At 41.3% G+C, this 19,693-nt stretch overlaps 1 protein-coding gene across 1 annotated transcript in view; it reads left to right on the top strand.

The window, feature by feature from the left end:
* The window catches only part of polr3b (polymerase (RNA) III (DNA directed) polypeptide B), a 37,303-nt gene extending 18,898 nt beyond the window's left edge, over positions 1-18,405 (top strand). The window contains exons 13-28 of the mRNA XM_088645871.1: positions 1,849-2,010; positions 2,488-2,688; positions 2,865-3,027; positions 4,028-4,181; positions 5,171-5,245; positions 5,615-5,713; positions 6,415-6,542; positions 8,628-8,837; positions 9,009-9,167; positions 9,733-9,850; positions 10,024-10,166; positions 15,130-15,233; positions 15,699-15,865; positions 16,335-16,448; positions 16,557-16,730; positions 17,302-18,405. Coding sequence (XP_088501997.1) covers positions 1,849-2,010; positions 2,488-2,688; positions 2,865-3,027; positions 4,028-4,181; positions 5,171-5,245; positions 5,615-5,713; positions 6,415-6,542; positions 8,628-8,837; positions 9,009-9,167; positions 9,733-9,850; positions 10,024-10,166; positions 15,130-15,233; positions 15,699-15,865; positions 16,335-16,448; positions 16,557-16,730; positions 17,302-17,431 — 2,301 coding nt within the window. The 3' untranslated portion in view covers positions 17,432-18,405. The remainder of the gene's footprint in view (positions 1-1,848; positions 2,011-2,487; positions 2,689-2,864; positions 3,028-4,027; positions 4,182-5,170; positions 5,246-5,614; positions 5,714-6,414; positions 6,543-8,627; positions 8,838-9,008; positions 9,168-9,732; positions 9,851-10,023; positions 10,167-15,129; positions 15,234-15,698; positions 15,866-16,334; positions 16,449-16,556; positions 16,731-17,301) is intronic.
* The last annotated feature ends 1,288 nt before the right edge of the window (positions 18,406-19,693 follow it).

Here is a 19,693-nt window from a genome sequence, read left to right as displayed (position 1 = left end):
TCCCTTAGTATCCTTTGGATGAGCTGATGATCCTGTAGTTCTAATTGTCTTTTCCATGACCTTACATATAATAGAAGATGACGTATTGGTCTATACATTCAATTTTATCATAGATGGGTGCTAAATTAGGAAATTTTCCCTTCGGTTAATATGAGCCCCCATTTTGAGTGACAGAAAAGTTTTGCTAATGGCCCATGAATAACATTTCTTGTTTTCTGTAGTACAATTGGTGGAGAGCTGTCAAGTCATGCAGTTTAGTCATGTTTCTGGTACCTGTAACCCTTCTGCGTTTTCTATGTTATTATTAAATACAGAACTGTCTTTAGCCAGACTGATTTCACTCTAATTTACTTTACTTGAGCTTAGAAACCATTATCCTAGTTTTCTGTAACTGGATTGTTTTTTAAATCATTTCTTAGAGTGCTTGTTTTTCCACATTTTTTTATTTATTTATGAGATAGTTGGTACACTGCTTTTTAGTCATTGATTTGCTTACTCTAGGGGTGAATTCGTCCTGTGCTATAAGCACAATATCTTCTGATTATAAAGAAAAAGGTTAGTCTAGTACTGGAAGTTTTAAACTATACAGAATTTAGTATTCTCTCAAGCAATGGCCTTCCAAGTTTATTTCAGCATACAAGGAGAATATATTTTGGTCATCTTCTGTATGGAACTACAGGTGATGGGCTGGCCAAATCAGAGACATGATAAAATACGAGGAATTTAGGTGGTTCGCTACAATAGAAATGGAGATTTCTAGACTGAATTCCAGAGGCCTCTGAAGTGAAGCACCACAACTCCTGGTACAGTTCAGCTCTTTTTTTGAATGAGAGGAACTTTACCTAACAGCATATTACTTTTACAGTTTACTGATGGTCCTCTGAAACCTCTGTCTTCACCTTGTTTTGTTTGAAAACACTCGATCAAATTGAGTTTTCTTTTCTGATATCTCTGTTATTTTTTTCCCAGTCTGTGTGTGAAAAATTAAAGTCTCCCATCATAACTACTTCTTCCTTGACCAGTCTATTCCTTATTTTCGTTGTTTCTCAATTGACATCCTAACTTGGTGGTTGGTAGCGTATTTCTAATATTAGGCTCTTTGAAAGTTTTTTTGTGTAAGTCTATCCTTTACAAAATCCAAGATTTAGCTGGGTTTTCCTGAGCTTAAATGCTCAATTGCAGTATAGTGTTGCAGTTCCTCTTCCTTTTTCAGCTTTGTTGTCTCTTCAGAATGTCAGTTGTCCACCGATGTTGCACTCATCATCATGTTTCAGTTCTCAGCTGCTATCTGCACCGTTTGCACCTTGGCTTAGGATGTAAGTCACTTTGAATAAAAGTGTCAACCAGATGAATAAATTCAAGTAGGGAGCTGCATCAGCATGCATAGGCTGCAAAGGAGCAAGTAAAAGATTCTTCCACACTGAAAACGAAAAGGAAAGATGGAACGTTTCGACTGTGAAACCTTCTTGAGACGTCAGATGAAGTTGGACAAATCATTACTATGTAATTTTACTCCTGTTAATGCAGTAGGTTCTATGACTTGTATTTGTTTCTTATAGATACAATTTATTAATGATATCATATAATCATTTAATCATACAATATTTTTTCCCCTTGGTTTCTCATTGGGTCTCAACTCCTTGTCCATCTCCCTTGCATATTTCCCCTTCCATTCTTTTTTAAATGGTTTTAAGTTTCCCTGTGGCTTTGTGCTTCTACCTGACTGGTGTTATACTTTAGATGATTAACATATAGCTTTATTTTCATTTTGTGTTGGGGAATTTTGTCATCTGCAAGATATATTTACTTTCTTTACAAGAAAAGGCATGCATCTGTGCATCTTTGCAGCTCCTGTCCCTTTTGTTTGAAGACTTGTTCAAGAAGTTTAACTCTGAGCTGAAGAAGATTTCAGACCAGATCATCCCAAAGCAGAGAGCGGCACAGTTTGATGTGGTGAAGCACATGCGACAGGACCAGATCACCAATGGCCTGGTTAACGCCATCTCCACCGTGAGTTCCTTCACTGTGTCATGCAGCAAAGCACTGCCTGACAAGGATCAGACTGTTCTTTTGGATTTGGTGACAGATCCCTGGAGCCCTGCAGGACACATGGGGTCAGCACACGACAAGCATCACAAGCAGTCTTAAAGGCAAACAATTTGGGTTGTGTTCCTATAAGGGGAAACGGACCACTTACAGTGGTTATTGACAGATGCTATCAGCAGTACCATGGCCCTGTGGAGGAAACATCAGTTATCATACTTCCAGACTCCATTTACCTCCACAGAAAGCCATACCGCTTAGGGAATCATTTAAGTAAATGGAAATACTAGCATAATCTCCTCTTATGAAGATTCAGGGTGACTGATTTATGGGTTTTAAATAGATCTTAATTGACGTTGGACCATAATGGACAGCATTATATATGTACATGCATATAGCCTGACACTTTCCATTTCTGCTTTTTTTTTTTTGTTGTTTCGGCAGGGTAACTGGTCGCTGAAGAGGTTCAAGATGGATCGTCAGGGAGTTACCCAGGTGCTGTCGCGGTTGTCCTACATCTCGGCGCTGGGCATGATGACCAGGATCTCCTCGCAGTTTGAGAAGACCAGGAAGGTCAGCGGCCCTCGCTCCCTGCAGCCATCGCAGTGGGGGATGCTGTGTCCCTCGGACACCCCTGAAGGAGAGGTAACGACCTCAAAGGGCCGCAGCAAATGAAAATGATTAAAGGACGAATGTTTAATCTTGACAACTGCTTGCCTGTTTCTGGATTTGCATTCAAGTAGTTAAATGGTTGTGGTGTGCTTATCTTTTAAGTGAAATGGTAACTGTTAAGTAACCATCAGTTATTTTCTGGTTCTTAGGCCTGCGGTCTGGTTAAAAACCTGGCCTTGATGACGCACATCACAACAGACATGGAAGATGGGCCAATTATCAAATTAGCCTTTAACCTCGGAGTGGAAGATGTAAACCTGCTGTGTGGAGAAGAACTGTCTTACCCCAGTGTGTTCCTAGTCTTCCTCAATGGTAATGTCCATTGACCAGATCATGTTTATTACACATCTCTTAATGAGTCCCACTGTAAAGCATTAATGGAGCTTGAAGAAGAAAATTATCTAGCCGGTCTTCAAGGAAAAGCTGTAAACTGTTCACTGTTCCTAAATGAAAGATCGCACAGCCCAGATTAGAATAGTTCTGACTTAGGCAGCAAAAATATTTTCAAGTGCTGTTATATTAACTGAGAGCTGTTAACTCTCTTCAAAGCACTTAATGTTTAACATACAGCATGTCTGTTATTTGGCAAAGCTATACTAAAAACCTAAAAATGATTCATGGGCAAGGTAAGGTGTGTTCCATAAAATCACATGTGTGTGTCCATTTTAAAGACAAGTGAGTCGCACCAGGTTTTACTAAGTGATTTTGAAGTGGTAAATTTTAAAAAAATGTTTTACTCTTAAAATCGGTTTAGTAGATTTATTTTTACCCCTTATTTTGAAAATTGAATCAGTGCTTTGAAGATGTTAATTGAGAAACTGTGCACTAGGTGTAGATGTGTCAGACCTGCTTTTCAGTATCTGTCAAGCTTCACACTGATCTTTCCTTGTCCTTAAATTCCCACATTTAGACCATGAGACCGCCAATTGGAACAAATGTTTTTCGGGTTGACTCTCAGGGATATTTTTTCTTAGCTTAAACTTTTTCCATAGGTATTTGGTATTTTTTATTTGTTCACCTTCATTTAAACGTTGCCTGCTAACATCTGTTTGCTGTCTCTTTTTGTCGATTTATTCATTCTAGTTAAGTGAGATATAACATCAACCACTTTGTTCCTTGCACAGAAAATAAAAAATCAGCATTTTGGGGAAAATCCCCTTAGTTGTACAAATTATTGTTAAGGAATGTGTTTTGGATCCTTATAGATTAATGCAAACCACAAAACCTTTTTGTTGGCAATTGTAAGTGGTAAGATTTTGTTTCAATTTTTCCAAAGTTGGTACTTTTCAACAACCAGATCTCCCTGTTATAGGTAACATCCTGGGAGTAATCAGAGATCACCAGAAGCTGGTGAATACCTTCCGCTTGATGAGGCGTGCTGGGTTCATTAACGAGTTCGTGTCCATCTCCACAAACCTGACTGACCGTTGCGTCTACATCTCTTCCGACGGGGGACGGCTGTGCAGGTGAGGACAGCCGAGGAGAGGGACTGGTTCAGGAATCTTTGCACCCTCTGCTGCCCCAGAGAATCTGAACGAAAAAGCAGTTTCTCAGTAAACTAGAAGACGAAAATTCCAGTTGATGCATCTTCTCCACTGTAAAGGCACATCTGAAGAAACGTTACTGCTGTTTTGTTTTTGTGGCCGCGTGCCTCGTTGGGTAAGAGCAGGCCCTTTCTCTCCTGCTTTGTGTAAACAGTCCTCAGGGCGTTAAAGGAAGACTGTCCCTTTCAGGGTGGGTGCATTGTCCCCCATAATGAGTGATGCACGTTTCCGTAGCAAGTTGACAAGACTCGGTTTCCAATTATTCCTGCGCAGGGCATTGTTCAGGTGTGCAGCCAGAGCTGTTAAGAGGTGCTCATTAGTCCCTGAACAATCAGCCGGACTTGCTCAGCTTGGGGCGGCCAAGTGTCGTGTGTTTGTTCCCTGCACTCTCCCCGAGCTGCTCTTGATGTCTGCTTCCTGCATGCCGCCCTTTGTGATCCCGTTTCCTCTTGGGGACAGTAAGTGGTGCGTGCTGGGATGCGGGATCACCATGATAATGGGGCGAGAACGCCCTCCCCTCCACGTTGGCCGTTCGTGTTCTGAAGTTTCCAACAACCGACGGGTTGTTGGCGTTTATCTGGCTGACCCTTTTGCCCAGACTGGCTGGCGTTTGTACTCGCTCATGCAGCTGGAGGTGTTTACTGGAGTGATACCGAGTGAAGCGCTTCAGCTAAGGATACAGCACCTGGGGTTTGAACCTGCAACCTGCCAGATACGGGTCCCGGGCCCTGCCCACTAGTCCCACGCAGGGCAGCGCCCCCCACTATACCTGATCACTAGGGAAGGGTTAGCTGAAGGGCATTTCACACAACGCTTGTTCGTTTTTTAACAGCTGGTTCAGACTGTACTTGATCTGGTGTGCGCTGTATCTCCATCGTCTCATTCTTTTTTGTGTGTTTTGCCCTTACCAGGCCCTACATCATTGTGAAGAAAGGAATGCCTGCTGTGAAAAACAAACACATCGAAGAGCTAGCCCAAGGATACAGGTAGAAACCCATTCACGCTTCCTCAGACGTTGAAAAGGCTCTCCTGATGCACTCAGTTTGTATCCTTTTATTGTTTTTTGCTTGTTCCATTATCAATGGCTATTTTAGCACCAGAAAACATGAGTGTAATAACATTGTATTTGACGGATAATATACTATACCTTACAGAATGTGATTTTCTGTTGGTATACTGTTGATATTGAACATGAGTGTAATTTGCTTTGTTTCAATGTTACAACACCTCTCATTTCTTCCTGGAAGTTGTTGTGCTAATTGAATAGTATACAACACACCTTTAAAAACTGAAACAAATTATGTTCAATATAACCTCGTATTTTAAAGTCAACATTTTTGTGGGTTGTCAAACAGGAATTTTGAAGACTTTCTTCACGAGAGCTTGGTGGAGTATCTTGATGTGAATGAGGAGAATGACTGCAGCATAGCACTTTATGAACATATGATCAACAAGTGAGTATTTTACATGAAAACCAGAATTGGTCCTGTTTTCTGTGTATGGTCTTTGTTTTGTCAGTGATGTCACTGATATTATTATGGATTCAGTATTTTTTCTTGTGAAATGAAACATGCAGCCATGCACATTCTTACTTAGGTGCAGGTTTCTGACACCCCTGTGATCAGATCTGATTGAGATTATTTAAGAGTATGTTGTTGCCTTTCAAAGCGATTGTGTTGTACATTCACCCCATGCTGGGTGTGTTGATTTCATTTTTATGTGTTTAATTTTAGAACCTTCTGTTTTTCAATGTTACTTTTTTTCCTTAGTAGGATTTCACATCTCTTCTTATCAGGTATAAGCAAAGTCAGTAATTTTTTTCAAATTCTTCCAAATGCATCACCACCATGTACTGAAATATGTGAGTTTTTATGGTCTGTTTGAAAGAATAAATTTTTATAATCACTGTGAAATTCATCACTTAGTTTGTGCTTCAAGTCAAAGTTCCTCTTAAATTTAGATCTGAATCTGCATGCATTCAGATCCATAAGCGGCAGGAAGGATTGTTGTTCTTATGTAGTATTTTAGATACCATTTCCCTGATATTCAAATCATGTTTTCTGTACTATTAACAATTATCCTTATCAGGGTTTGTGCTGGTTTGTTTTTTTTACTAGCACGATTAATAGTACTTGTACCTCTTTTTCTTTCCCAGAGATACCACACATCTGGAAATTGAGCCCTTCACCCTCCTGGGAGTGTGTGCAGGTCTTATTCCATACCCCCATCATAATCAGTCCCCCAGAAACACATACCAGTGTGCTATGGGGAAGCAAGCTATGGGTGAGACTGGTTTTAGAACCTTTTTCGTTTTTGTTTAATCCATTTGTCCTTCACTCAGAAGACTGTAAAAAAAAAAAAAAACGGTTTTGCTCCACCTGGCCAAGCAAGGTGAATGTATGGTTACAGAAGTGTGTTTTAGCCCTCATTTCCTGGTCGAGCAGGGCCCCGATTGTTAAACATGGGCAACAGGCTGCCGAAGCTCTCTTTTGAAGATGGGTGCCCTGAAGAAGCATCCTTTCACAAACGGTGTGTAAAGCAGGATTGACCGTATTCATGGTGCTCAGTTTGTTGCCACACACACACAGGGCAGCAGCAGCGTCCGTGTGTGCAGACTGGGTATCAGCCCCAGGAACTGCGCAGGCTTCTTTTGTAGTTGTGTGTGCGAAGGCCTATTTGTGTTTCCCCCCTCTTTTTTTTTTTTTTTGGAGTGTCATTAGCAATTCATTGTCCGCGTTTTCAGAGGTCAGTGTATTCAGCTGCATAGACTGGGAATTTAGACAGAGAGTTCCCTGGAAACCAGCCTCCCCACGTCACAGCTAACATTCCCAAGAGGGTATCGCCCTCATTCCAGCAACATGAAGCGACTGGGACTACGTTCGTCCCGTTTTTGTGTAGGCAGGGCTGCACGTTTGCGAACCTGGCTATTGCTGGGGCACTATTTTCGTAATCTGATTGCAAAGCAATAACAGCAGACCAATGTCACAGCCTTTAGGAACTGAAGCTGTCTGACTGAATATTTTAGATGCCCTGACATAAGCTACTTCCCAGGAGTCCTAAAAACCTACACTGAACAAAATATTATAATGCATTTATCAAGTTCTGTCCAAAGTTTTTTCTGTCCATCACCTCCTTTTTTGAAGAATGACTTGTATTGATATTGATATCCTCCGTTCATTCCCGAGGATCTCAAAGCTGTGAGGTTGTGACAGGCAGCTGCTGTTTTTGAAGGTACAACACCACCCAATTTGAAATGACATTTCTAAACAAGTAATCAAGATTTAAAGATTCCGTTTGGCAGTTGCCCTTATTCTTTGTTTTTCGTGCTTTTATTTCAATTTTGATTTCTGTATATATTTTGCTTGCATTTATTTGTAGTGATGGGCTGCTCTCTTGGATAGTGTTATGCTGTAATAAGGACCCAGTGGGTCCATACTGTACCTGTATTTAATGCAGTTGCTCTTCTGTCCTGGTTGAGCAATCCCTGCCTTGCACTCTGGGGCTTCTGCCAGTCTTGACTGTCCTGCTGGACCAGACTGCAGGGTAGTTTTGTCACATGGGAGTAATATCCTCTGGGAGCTGAGATGGGTCTGGCTTACTGACTGTGATAAGGAGCCTGCTTGGCATTTTCCAAATCATGCACGAGTTGCCAGGCAGTTAAAGAGCACTTGTGCCACGACTGTGGTGCATAGTTACTTCACTGAAGTGGTTTCGTTGTTACGTTTGACATATGAAAGGGGAGGAGTTCCACACAAAGAAAGTGTTGTTGTGAATTTTTTTTCTCCCGCATGCTTTGCCATTCATCACATCAGTTTTTTACCTTCTTTTTTTTTTTGGACAGAAATGCTTTTTTCTGTGATATGCAGTTTGAAAAATTTTTGGGGGGCTTCTAAATCAGCAATCAAAATTACATTTTAAACTATTATAAGGATAAACTAGAATGGAGCGAGTGGCAATATTATGATGCTCTGATGCTCTCCAAACACGATTTAACAAAAAGTGGGACAGTGTACAGTTTCTGTTACTCTGTAAACAATTCTTTGGCTCTCAGACAAGCACTAGTTCACTCATCTTGACTTCCATGACACCCTCTCTCAGCACGCCAGTTTCTTTGAGAATCCCTGGGGTGTTTTCTGGCATGGGAATTAAGTAGTGGCATTGAGTTCTTTAAAATAGAAGTTATTATCTCTGGGTATCCATTCTGTGTCAAACACTGATGGCTGTGCTATTTAAAAAAGTGCCTGCGTGTGTTATTAAAAATAATCACTTCATAGTGTTTATTCCTTTTGTGTGAGGAAAGCGATTTAGTAATTACCTAATTGAGTAATAAGCTGTCTCGTTATAAATTGTATCATTCATTTTCCTCAGGAACAATTGGCTACAACCAGAGGAACAGGATCGATACACTCATGTACCTCCTGGCCTATCCGCAGAAGCCCATGGTGAAGACTAAAACCATCGAGCTGATTGATTTTGAGAAACTGCCTGCGGGACAGAACGCAACAGTGGCAGTGATGAGCTACAGTGGCTACGACATTGAGGACGCCCTCGTCTTAAACAAGGCCTCTTTGGACAGAGGTGAGAAACGCACCCGGTTCAGATTCCGTTAGGGCCGTTGACGCAGGGAAAGATTTTTGAAAGGGACAATTGCAGTCATTTGCTGGGGCACGTAGCTTACAAATTCCCAAATGCCGTTTTGAACAAATTTTTCAGCTTGTTTCCTCCCCTTTTGTTCCTGTCGATTTTCAGGCTTTGGAAGATGCCTGGTGTACAAAAACGCAAAGTGTACTCTGAAGAGGTACACCAACCAGACCTTTGATAAGGTCATGGGACCAATGTTGGACGCAGCTACAAGAAAACCCATCTGGAGACATGAGATTCTCGATGCTGATGGCATCTGCTCCCCAGGTCGGTGTGGGTGAAGCAGTGACTACAGAAGTCAAATACGTCTATACAGGAGAGGAACGACTGAGCAGTTCACAGTTATCAGTCTCATTAAACATCCTTCCTCCTGTCTTTGATTTAGAGAAGCCAGGACTTTTGTTGGATTAACGTCAGAAATGCCCTTTATATATTGTCTATGACTGGCGTCGTGAGTAACGTGTGAGATGCCGACTTTGAGCAGGGTTTTGAAAAACGAACTAAAAATGTTTTTTGCCCCTTGGGTAGCAAGATGAGTTCAGGTTTGTCAATTCTACAGCTTATTTAAAGGCTGCCGTTCATTTTGTATCAGTAAATCCTAAAACCTAGAATAGGAGGCATTTCCTTTCACAATGGGTTGTGGAAGTATGGAACAAGTTCCCAGCCATGTCATTAGAGCTGCTAATTTTGCGGTCAGGAAAATGGATAGTTTTCTTGGATCAATTAGCTAGTAAATACGAAAAACAGGCTAGACAGGCCACCTGGCCTCCTCTTGTTCGTAACCATCCTTATGCCCTTTATTCCTGTTGAATCCTGCACATTTCCCCTGCAGGGGAGAAGGTGGAGAACAAGCAAGTGCTGGTGAACAAGTCCATGCCTACCATTACCCAGACTCCACTGGAGGGCTCAACCCAGCCCCAGCAGCCACAGTTCAGGGATGTGCCCGTCACGTACGTTTGTACCCCAAATCTGCCAGCTGATTTTATGAACATTGCTTTTTTTTACTTTTTCCACTTCCTGTTCTTGTCCACTATAAATAGCTCACCGTTTGCCTTGTGAAGCTTTTCCCCACTGTACGCTGCAAGGCCAACGCTAAGCTTACGGGCTCCTCTCCTTCTGTCAGGTACAAAGGCTCCACCGACTCCTACATTGAAAAAGTGATGATTTCATCCAACGCCGACGATGCCTTCTTGATCAAAATTCTCCTGCGACAGACCAGAAGACCTGAAATTGGAGATAAATTCAGCAGTCGTCACGGCCAGAAAGGTAGTTTTATCCAAGGTGCTGCTCGGAGGCGGTTTCGGTTTGGAGCTCAGACTGCTGAAACCAGGCTAATAGTTCAAATCAGTTCAGTAGCTATGGGCTTTAATTCCTAGTTTTTCTGTTTATCTCAGATTTCATGTGGGATGTTTTATAGGTATTTGATAACTTTTCACATGTGCAAACACATTCCATCTTTCCTGATGTAGTTGTCACATCATACTGAAATCAGATATTCCCCGTGCTGTAAGATTATAATGCTGCATAGCTTCTCACCCCAAGACTTAATCAACACACTGGTGGGCTCACAATTAAAGCTCAACTGCCCGACTAAATTACCATGTGGCTCTATAACTATTTTTTACCCGTAATTCAAGGAATAGACACCGACATGAAATGAAAAACCTGACTCTTTAACCCCTATTTACATATTTAAATACAGAAGGAAAGCTGTTTTGCATTTTATGGTATGCTATAGGCTGAAGCAAAATTTGTTAGTGGTTATATAGCTGTGTAAACCCTGTGGATTGTGAGATGCTTTAAGGATTCTGCAGTCTGTGTGTTTAGTCAAGTTCTTATGCTGATTGTTTTACAATAGCCGCTCTCACGAACATTCTGGGGCTGTTTTTCAATTAATCAGTTCTTTGTGTGCTCCAGACTATGCAAATTTATTACATCTAAGTATGCCACAGTCCCTGGGAAAGCTGTGTGCAACCCTCATTGTCTTTCAGTGCCTCCCAAAAGTCTAAGTGATGTTTTAATCAGAAAGCTAACTGGCACTGTGCATTAATCACTTGCTTAACTAAACGAGGTCAGAAAATTGCCATTAGTCACAAGCCTTAAGAACTTTTGCATGCGTTATTGTGGAGGTGTGTGTTCAAAACTGTGACGCAAAGTGGCATAAAATGGGAGTTCACCGTTTATTTTTAGATATAGTTTGTCTGAAATTAAGTTAAGTCATACTTAAAATGGAAGGACTGCGATAGTTGCTGGACAGCCTGTGTCCTGTCCTGCTTCTGGAAAGAAACATTACTGTCCCATTGTGAAGAAATTAAGAATATTGCTGCTAATTCTTATCTCTCTAACCTAGGTTTTCCTCTGTTTCAGTATTTATATGATGGAATGAAAATATTCCAGACTTTGCTGGACTTAATTTGCACAGTTCACGTTATTCCAGAGGATCACACTGAGAGCTGAGCTTGAGTGACACCTAGAAGAGGCCAGTAGGGTCGGCGTCTGGCCCTTCTTGGTACGACAGGGGACGTCTCCAGCTTTAGATTGTGTGTCTCATGTTCCCCTGACTAGCAGTGTGGAGAATCTCGTGGTGCCGGTTGAGAGTTAGTTGACTGTAAGCATGGCTCTGGAGGATAGAAGGGCATAAACTGATGGAAGGCAGCAGTGCATCAGAAGTGTATTTCTAATAGAATTCATTGATTGAGGGTGTATAGATTTTAAGTAGCTCATTATCTTTGAAACCCAAATAGATGTTTAAAAGTTTTTTTTTTGTGTTCTTTACTTACCCAGTGTCACCATTACCCTGCAGCTTGCGGTAATGAATGAATGAATTTCACGTAATGTTTGGTGGCTTGCTTTAGTGCATGGTAAAATAAAAAAATAACTTGTGGGTCTTACCTATCATTTATACGTTCAGTTTAGGATTTCATAGTGGTGTGACATACTGTGCCCCCAGTGAATAATTAAATGCTTTTGGTATTAACACTCATATTTTACTTTTCCTAATGCCACTCCACATGTAAAAGTGATAACATTGTTCTTATGTTTGCACAGAACAGTTGCGAATGATAGTACATACAAGTGCCATACATTCCTTCCTGTGCACCAGTAACTTTTTAATACTCTTCCTGAGGAAGGAGGTAATTTGGTACTAAATTGTAAATTATTATGCTGAGCATAACCAAAATTCTTTATTGGAAATCTACATTTATAACCACGTTTGTGGTATTAGCTTTGTAGTTGTAAAGAAGATTTTTCAGTGTGGGTACAGAGCTGCGCTGGAGATGCGTGTCAAAGTTGGTTGAACTAATTCTGTCGTACCTTGCAGGTTGTAATGGGAGGTAATGACCACACGGGCTGTTGTCTTGATGTGGCTTCACTGCCCAGGAAGGCTTTGCGGCAGAATGTGGACTACGACTGAGTACAGTTCTGCATCTGAGCTGGCAGGTTCAGGCGTTATTAAAAAGAAAGGTTTTTCCTATCACTTGTCACTCGTGTGTTCAGCTAGTTTTACAGGGTTTTTGTGTAGCGTTTATTAAACTCTCTCAGCTATGACTAGTCTGGTAAGCACACTCAGCAGAGCAGAATAAGTTAATTATTTACTTGTGTCACTGGCTTCCCCTCTGTCTGATCAACACAGCTGTGTTGGATGTGTGGTGGCTTGTGGGGGTTCCATTGTCTCCCCAGTCGGCGCAGCGCGGAGCTGGCTGTGATGGAGAGCTCAGGCTCTTCTCTGTTGTTCCGCCTTTCCCTGCCGATTTCATGGCTCTTTTATCATTCGCTTTCTCACAAAACAAACAACACAGTGGATGTCTGCTATGGGAACCTTTTTTTTTATCCTTCATAAAAGGAGACTGTCCGATTGACGGTTGGCATTCCCCCCCCCCTCCTCCCTCCTCTTCACACTCTGAAAATCTTGGATCGGCCAAGTTGACTGTATTTTTTTTTTAGCATTTGAAAAACCAGCCAAAAATCTCATTATGTTCCTCTGTTTTACAGTCCATTTTTATTGCGTTTCCTTTTGTTAACTGGCTAAACAAAAAGCTATAAAGTAATTCTTTTTTAAACTGGGAAGTGTTTTAAAAGACAGAGAATTATCGTCATCCGTTGTTTATGTCGCACATCCCTGTGCTGGTCTGAGGCCCCTCCTGTGAAGATAACTGATCACTGCTTCTTGTTTTAAGGCAAAACTCTCACCCTCTTTCCGGAGACGCAGGAAGCCTGCTCTGTAAAGCATTGATATTTAAACAACAGTTTGAAGTGCATATTTAAGATAAAACACAAACTCGTGTTCATGTCAGTCTCTACATGTAATGATATGGAAATTCTTGACCCATTAAAAGTGTTTCATGGAAGAGGAATAACTGAGTAAACCTCTGTATATTCTGGGCCTTGAAGAGCTCATTCAGAATGTAGAGTCGGTCCTCAGATTTATTTTCCTAAGCAGTTGTGCACTAAGCTGTCAGCGACAAAGAAAAGACATGAAATTGTTATCCCACTTTCACTTTCACAGCTAAAACCTTTCGTAAACTTCCTGCTCATCCTTTTTTACTTGCAAATTGTCTTAATGTGTTTGTTCAGGTTTAAGCTTGCAATAAAGTGACTTCGGCAAACATTTGTGCTAACACTTGAACATTTGGACTCCTGTAACTGCAGAAGATCTCTTCAGGCTCTTTTAGTATACTATTATTTTATTGTGATAAAAATGTTATTTTGTAATCTACTAAAAGATCAGAAGATCAGTTTAGTATACTGTGTTACCACTGCACATTATTAGAATATATTTTCTTGGATAAAGTCTTTGTTGGTATAGAAAATTTAAATGATCAAGTTATTTCATTTTAACTATGTCTAACTAGTCAGGTAAAAAAATAAGATGCATTTTGCATAATTTCATTTTAAAATATTTTCTACCATGCATTTGCATTATTGCAAAACATAAGAGATTAGAATTTGTAAGGGACATAGTTTTTAAGCATTTTTTAGCATTAAAAATTATTAACAGAAGTAGTTACAAGTAATAAGTTTACAGAGCATAAAGTGTACATAACTTAGAATGTAAGATACTTAAATCTTAAGAAAATATTCCAGACTGGTTATCACTCATAGATAATTTACTTATGCAAAGAATATTTTAATTTGTAATTTGTTACAACAAAGAACCTATAAGACATTTTGTCTGCAGTTAAGTGATATCCTGAACTTGTAAAATCCTGATTTTACAGACTAGATATTTTTTTGTTTTAGATCTCAAAGCAGTTTTGGTCAGGTGTATCATCCCTTCTAAGACCTTGTGCTAGTCATTGCAGATGTGCAGCAGTGTTGTAGCCAGCACCTTTTAAGGCCAGACCTTAGTCATTATGATGGTGGTGGAAGCACCACCACAACTTCTGACTGCAGCAGGGAAGAGCTCCATGACCACGGTCTCCTGCATTGACATCGTGAAGGCAAAAAGAAATCCCTTATTGTAGCCAGCAGCCATATCACCCTGCAACTCACAACTGGCAACCCACTGAAGCTAAGCAGGTGTGAGCCTGGTCAGTACCTGGATGGGAGACCTCCTGGGAAAAACTAAGGTTGCTGCTGGAAGAGGTGTTAGTGGGGCCAGCAGGGGGCGCTCACCCTGTGGTCCATGTGGGTCCTAATGCCCCAGTATAGTGACGGGGACACTATACTGTAAACAGGCGCCGTCCTTCGGATGAGACGTAAAACCGAGGTCCTGACTCTCTGTGGTCATTAAAAATCCCAGGGCTCTTCTCGAAAAGACTAGGGGTGTACCCCGGTGTCCTGGCCAAATTTCCAATTGGCCCTTACTAATCATGGCCTCCTAATAATCCCCCTCTATGAATTGGCTACATTGCTCTGCTCTCCTCCCCACTGATAGCTGATGTGTGGTGAGCGTTCTGGGGCACTATGGCTGGATGCCCCAGGTGGATGCTGCACATTGGTGGTGGTGGAGGGGAGTCCCCATTACCTGTAAAGCGCTTTGAGTGGAGTGTCCAGAAAAGCGCTATATAAGTGTAAGCAATTATTATTATTATTATTATTATTGGAATCCCAATTATAGTCCCAGTTCCACAAGAGTCCCCTTTAAATGATAAAAGAATCAGTTCTTCCTCGTAGACCCTGTACACGAGACAAAAACAAAAGAAATGCATATGTTTAGTCATTTTTTTTGGTGTAATACGCCAGTGTTGTCCGATGTTTTTTTTTAAACCAAACACTTCTTGCACAGGTGTGTGTGGCTTGATTGTTCCCCAAGAAGACATGCCTTTCTGCGATTCGGGAATCTGTCCTGACATCATCATGAATCCTCACGGATACCCGTCCCGTATGACGGTAAGGTCTTCTCCAGTCTTTTGACTTGACAAGGATGCGCGGTGGGATGGAAAGTTCTATATCCCAGGTGGGGGTCTGATTTTATACCTCCCCCTCACAAGACAGATGCCCTGCACTTCTCCCTGAGGTCTTCAGTGTGCCACACATTCTGGTTAAGAGGCAAGAGAAGAGAGATAGACAGGCAATTCTGTAATGGGTAGCGTCAAACATTAAAATAAACAGAAACAAAGCCAAAATAAAATCCAAAACAGTTATTAATGTCAAAGGGGGCCGTGCCGTTAGCACTAAAATAGAGCTTCACCTTGAGAATCTGCAGTATATGGGCTTCAATGTTGTATCTTGTATATGATGTTCCACTATAATTTTATCTGCTTTTTATTATAATGTTATTATGTTGTGTGTCTTTCTGGCTTCTGTCATGTCCATAATAAAATGGATGAAAGTTCATTCGTATTCTATTCCCAGGTCGGGAAACTCATTGAGCTCCTGGCAGGGAAAGCTGGAGTCCTGGATGGTCGATTCCATTACGGCACAGCCTTTGGTGGCAGTAAAGTAAAGGATGTCTGTGAGGACCTTATCCGCTATGGCTATAACTATTTGGGAAAAGATTATGTGACATCTGGCATCACTGGGTAAGGAGCAGAATGTTTTTTCCTTCTCTACGGAGTGTCCAGAAAATTAGAGCGAAGCACAGACCGCTGTCTTTATCCATGCTACCACAGGGGTGCCCTCTTATACCCAGTCCTTGGTCCATAGCGCTGTGGGACAGGTTGTCATCATGGTACATATGAGATTCTGTGTATCAGAAATTTCACAAGCAGATGATTTAATAATTCATTGGAGTACTGTAATTTTCCATGCAGCGCATAGAGAGAAAGAGTAATGGATCATTCTTGGTGGAAATTGATTATTGACAGTGTCCAAGTTCAAAGTGGGTACCATATATGATGATAAAGCTCACACAGTAATATTTCTGTATAGCAAACTTGTATTTAAATACAATGTGAAATATGCAGGTGCACTTCTACAAATCTTGTTTCCTTAATGGTAATGCAGGGTTGAGAACTAACAAGCCTATATTTTTTTTCTGGTTTCCCTCAGAGAGCCTCTGGAAGCATATATTTACTTCGGTCCAGTTTACTACCAGAAGCTGAAGCACATGGTTCTGGACAAGATGCACGCCAGGGCCCGGGGTCCAAGAGCAGTTCTTACCAGGTAAAGGTGCAAAGGGGTAGATGTTTGGGAGCGCAGACAGGCAGCTGCTTGGCCTGCTCTGCTGGGGTGTGGCCAGTCGTCCATTGCCTGTCCGTTTTGTCTGCGCAGGCAGCCCACGGAAGGGCGTTCCAGAGATGGTGGCTTGCGTCTGGGAGAGATGGAGCGAGACTGCCTGATTGGGTACGGAGCCAGCATGCTCCTTCTGGAAAGGCTGATGATATCCAGTGATGCTTTCGAAGTTGACGTCTGTGGCCAGTGTGGATTGCTCGGCTATTCTGGGTGGTAGGTGTCCATATTGATGCTTTTTCTGTTAGGGGTACATTTTTCTCATTCTCCGTCTCCCTATGGGGTAAAGATCCTGGAGAGCATGTCCTAGTTGTGTATAGTACTATAATGCTTTTAGTTTTCATGCTTCAAAGAATTTTTATTTGTCAAAGTCTTCAGAAGTCAACCGCCAATTTAGTGCAAGGGAATTCTTAAATTCTTCCGTGCATCTAAGAACATAAAAAGGTTACAAATGAGAGAAGGTCGTTTGGCCTATCTGGCCCAACAGAAGTTGTTGAAAGCAACCAGGGTTATCGACGTCAACCACTTGAAAGACAAGTTACTTCTGAATTATTTTACCCCCTAAGTGTTAGAGGTATTCAGTGTTTATATTCACGTATTACAGCATCCGTTGCAATCATCGAAATCCTTTTAGCACAATCCTCTCAAAACCTCTCTCCTTAAAACGTTAAGTTTCCGCTGTCATCGCAATGAACAGAACAAGCGTGTCCCTGGAACAGGCGAGACGGATGCGCCCGTGTGAGTTTCTCAGCCTGCCAGGTAATGCACCCTTGTGTTCCCGTGACAGGTGTCATTACTGCAAGTCTTCGTGCCACGTGTCCTCTCTCCGCATCCCGTACGCCTGCAAGCTGCTCTTCCAGGAGCTTCAGTCCATGAACATTGTGCCACGGCTGAAGCTGTCCCCTTACAACGAGTGAGACCGGGAGTCACTGAGCCCGGAACAGCGGCAGGAAAACTCGGAGCTCGCGGAGCGTAACCCCGTTCAAACCTTCCCGAGCACGTCGATCGTCGTCGTCGTCAGCTCGCCCGTCGTGATTTTTTTGGTTCATTTCCTGAAACGTAGGTCAATGAGACTTACTCTGAAAACCGGACTGGAAGTAGTTCTGTGGCTGATGGAGATATTTCTAAAAATGTGGTTGGGGAGGGTAGGACCGTGCAGTTACGGATTTGCAAGAGCAGGGCCACCTCTCCTGTTGTCTTATTGGTGATCGTGCGGTACGACGGTGAAATACTAACTTTGCTGGTCACGGTGTATTGCGGTTCTTGCTTTGCCTTGACTTTCATGTCAAACTAGAGTACAGTAAGCGAAGACTGAAAACTGGAGAATGACTGTATGCTAAGGGAATTAAACACACCTCATCCTGACGTTGGAGAGTGAAGATTACTGTAATACAGTAAGCAGCTGTATATTACTACGTATCTTAAAAAAATGATATGAAACTACCGCAAGATGAAAATGTAAAAACTGTGGTATTATTGTTTTTTACCTTTTCATTTGTGTATAGTTAAAATCATTGCAGAATTTACTTTTGTCAAAAGAAATGCTTATTGTGAACTGATGCTATCACAGCATCTTAACATAAGGAAGGTTAGGTTTTTTTATTTTTTAAATTGTCAGCACAATTAAGTTCAGGGTTGCATCGTGAGTGACTGGGCAGACTTTGGACAGCTGGGACAGCTGGGATAATTTATTTTTGTGATATAAACTTTGGATGAATGATGAGAAATAAAACATTTCTCAATATATCTACAAATAAAAGTGTTAAGTTTTTTTTTCTGCACCAAATAGCTTTATGTATTTCTTTATGAAATGGTAACTAAATTTGTTTATCATTTTCTGTTTTTGTGTTTACAGTGAATAAAAGTTACTTATAACCATATTGTAGTGAAACAGTTGTCTGCTGATTGTATGGCGTTTGCTGCACAGTTTTATTTTAATGAAATCAGTTTGATTCTTTCTGGTTGATATTCACATCTTATTCAAAGCCTGATTTCCAGATGTTTGGGGCAGTTGAAGGCATCGAGCATCTTCTCTGCTATGAAATGACAGTAGAAGGTTGAATCTAACTGGTCAGAGTTTAATTACAGTATATAAAATAGTTCTGCTTTTAAAAAAGGCTTAAGAGTTTGTAGGTATAGAATATGCAGATGTTTGATTATTGCCTATGCCTAATAATTGAAATGTATATTGAAATACTGAGATTATGCCATCGGGAAATTGGCAGGAAGCAGCTGGAAAGTCTTTGATGTCTTTCTCTTTTTAAAGCCCTGCCAGGCCCCAGGGTGTGAACTTGGGATTTGTCTGCAGAGAGTTACACCTGAATACATGTACAGTAATGCTGCACATTACGCACACAAAGATAGGGTTGAGGCCAGGTAAGAAACAGGTACAGTAAGGCTGTTGCTGCGTTCACCGTTTTGAGTTTCAGCTGCAAGACAAACTCGAAAGTGTGATATGCAGTTGAATGAGATTGCTTTTTTTTTTTTGGCAGCTGCAACAGTTTGTAGCTTGTTTTTTAAATCTCTTCTGCTATGCGCTCAGATTTGGAACCACATGAAATAAAATATTTGACTCTTAATACTAGCCCTTCCACTGTGGCAAGGCCAAGAAGGATATTGCAGAAGGGACCTGCACATCACAATCAAAATATACCCAAATAATACTGTTGAAAATAACTTGCAATTCCAGAAGGGATGAAAAATGTTGATGGAAGCCCTGGAAGGGCCAAAGGTTCTGATGTCAGTCCAGCGTTTGGTTTTGGCACTTATTTCTCAAATCTTTTGTTTAGTTTTGTAATGTTTTCAAAGCACCATGCAATTAAAAACAGTTAAGGGTGTTGTTCCCCTTAAGAAGGCAATTTTTAAAACTAAATATCGCCCTGCTGTTTCTGTGAACATGAAATGTTTGGCTTCCTCTCGTCTGTTTTGCCCTGCTGAGGGAGAGGAACCGATGTGAAAGAGGACTCTTGTACGTGGATGGTCTCTCCAGGACAAAGTGGAGCAGAGGTGCTGGACAGTGTCCCCGCTACTGGTGTGTGGACACATGGACCCTTTCTGCTTTATGGGCTTTTAAACAGGCTCAAGTCATGGGCAAAAAAAAAAAATTTGCAAATTGAAAAGAATAAAGAAAAAAATAATGTGGTTATTAGCTTCTTTTGCCCCAGCGATAGCAAAGGCAC

This window comes from Lepisosteus platostomus, chromosome 9 (assembly GCF_059453375.1).
Source record: "Lepisosteus platostomus isolate fLepPlt1 chromosome 9, fLepPlt1.hap1, whole genome shotgun sequence".
Classification (NCBI taxonomy): Eukaryota; Metazoa; Chordata; class Actinopteri; order Semionotiformes; family Lepisosteidae; genus Lepisosteus; species Lepisosteus platostomus.
The sequence above is the reverse complement of the archived record's forward strand: the minus strand, read 5'-3'. Positions and strand labels throughout refer to the sequence as shown.